We start from the raw sequence: 765 nt of genomic DNA, 5'->3' as shown, positions 1-765 counted from the left end.
CTCCCAGCGCAATTTGGGGCTCACGTGACCCCCCCGGACCAATGGGGCTGAGCCGTCGGTTTAACTATGTTTAATGTCAGATAGCAATAAAGTAGAAGCTTTCGGTCAGGCCCGCGGAAATGGGCGAGCACAACCTCCTTAATCCCGGCTTTGTGGGACCTCTGGTGAACATCCATACGGGAGACACTTTCTACTTCCCAAATTTCCGAACCTCCGGCGGGCAGCTGCCTGGTCTGCCGTCCTTATCGTACCCCCGACGGGACAACGTTTGCTCCTTACCCTGGGCGTCCTCGGAGCCCTGCAACGGGTACCCGCAGCCCTACCTGGGCAGCCCCGTCTCCATTAACCCTTCGTTCGGCAGAGCCTGCGATCTCGCCCGGGTGGAAGAAAGCAAATGCTACTATCGGGAGAGCTGCTCCGACACGACCGGGCTCAAACGGGAGGAGAGGGGCAGGGACAGTGCCTTGCTGCCCCTCGAATCCGGCCTTCCCAATGGCATGGGGAGCAATTTCAGCAAATACGACTATCCCGGAGCCGAGGCGGTGTCCCACGACCCTCCGTCGTGTCAATCCTTGGAGTCAGACTCCAGCTCGTCTTTGCTCAATGAAGGAAATAAAGGCACAGCGAGCGAAGCGGGGGGTTTGGTGTCCCCCCTCAACCAAGGCAGCACTTTAGGCACCGGTGGTAAGACTCGGGAAGGGTTTTTTTGTAGGTGGGGGCAGCCGGGATGGGGTGTGGGGGGGAGGTTACTGGCTTGGGGCTGCT

The 765-nt window shown here is 59.5% G+C and overlaps 1 protein-coding gene across 1 annotated transcript; it reads left to right on the top strand.

Annotated features, from left to right (window-relative positions):
- Window positions 1–119: 119 nt before the first annotated feature.
- On the top strand, window positions 120–684 carry HOXC12 (homeobox C12; the record flags this gene model as incomplete). The annotated part of the gene is made up of 1 exon (XM_010727388.1): window positions 120–684. A coding segment is annotated over exon 1 (565 nt), but the record flags the coding sequence as incomplete, so codon positions are not given.
- Between the last annotated feature and the right edge of the window lie 81 nt (window positions 685–765).

The sequence above is a fragment of the Meleagris gallopavo genome, unplaced genomic scaffold, assembly GCF_000146605.3.
Source record: "Meleagris gallopavo isolate NT-WF06-2002-E0010 breed Aviagen turkey brand Nicholas breeding stock unplaced genomic scaffold, Turkey_5.1 ChrUn_random_7180001888341, whole genome shotgun sequence".
Lineage (NCBI taxonomy): Eukaryota > Metazoa > Chordata > Aves > Galliformes > Phasianidae > Meleagris > Meleagris gallopavo.
This window is presented reverse-complemented; position numbering and strand designations above follow the sequence as displayed.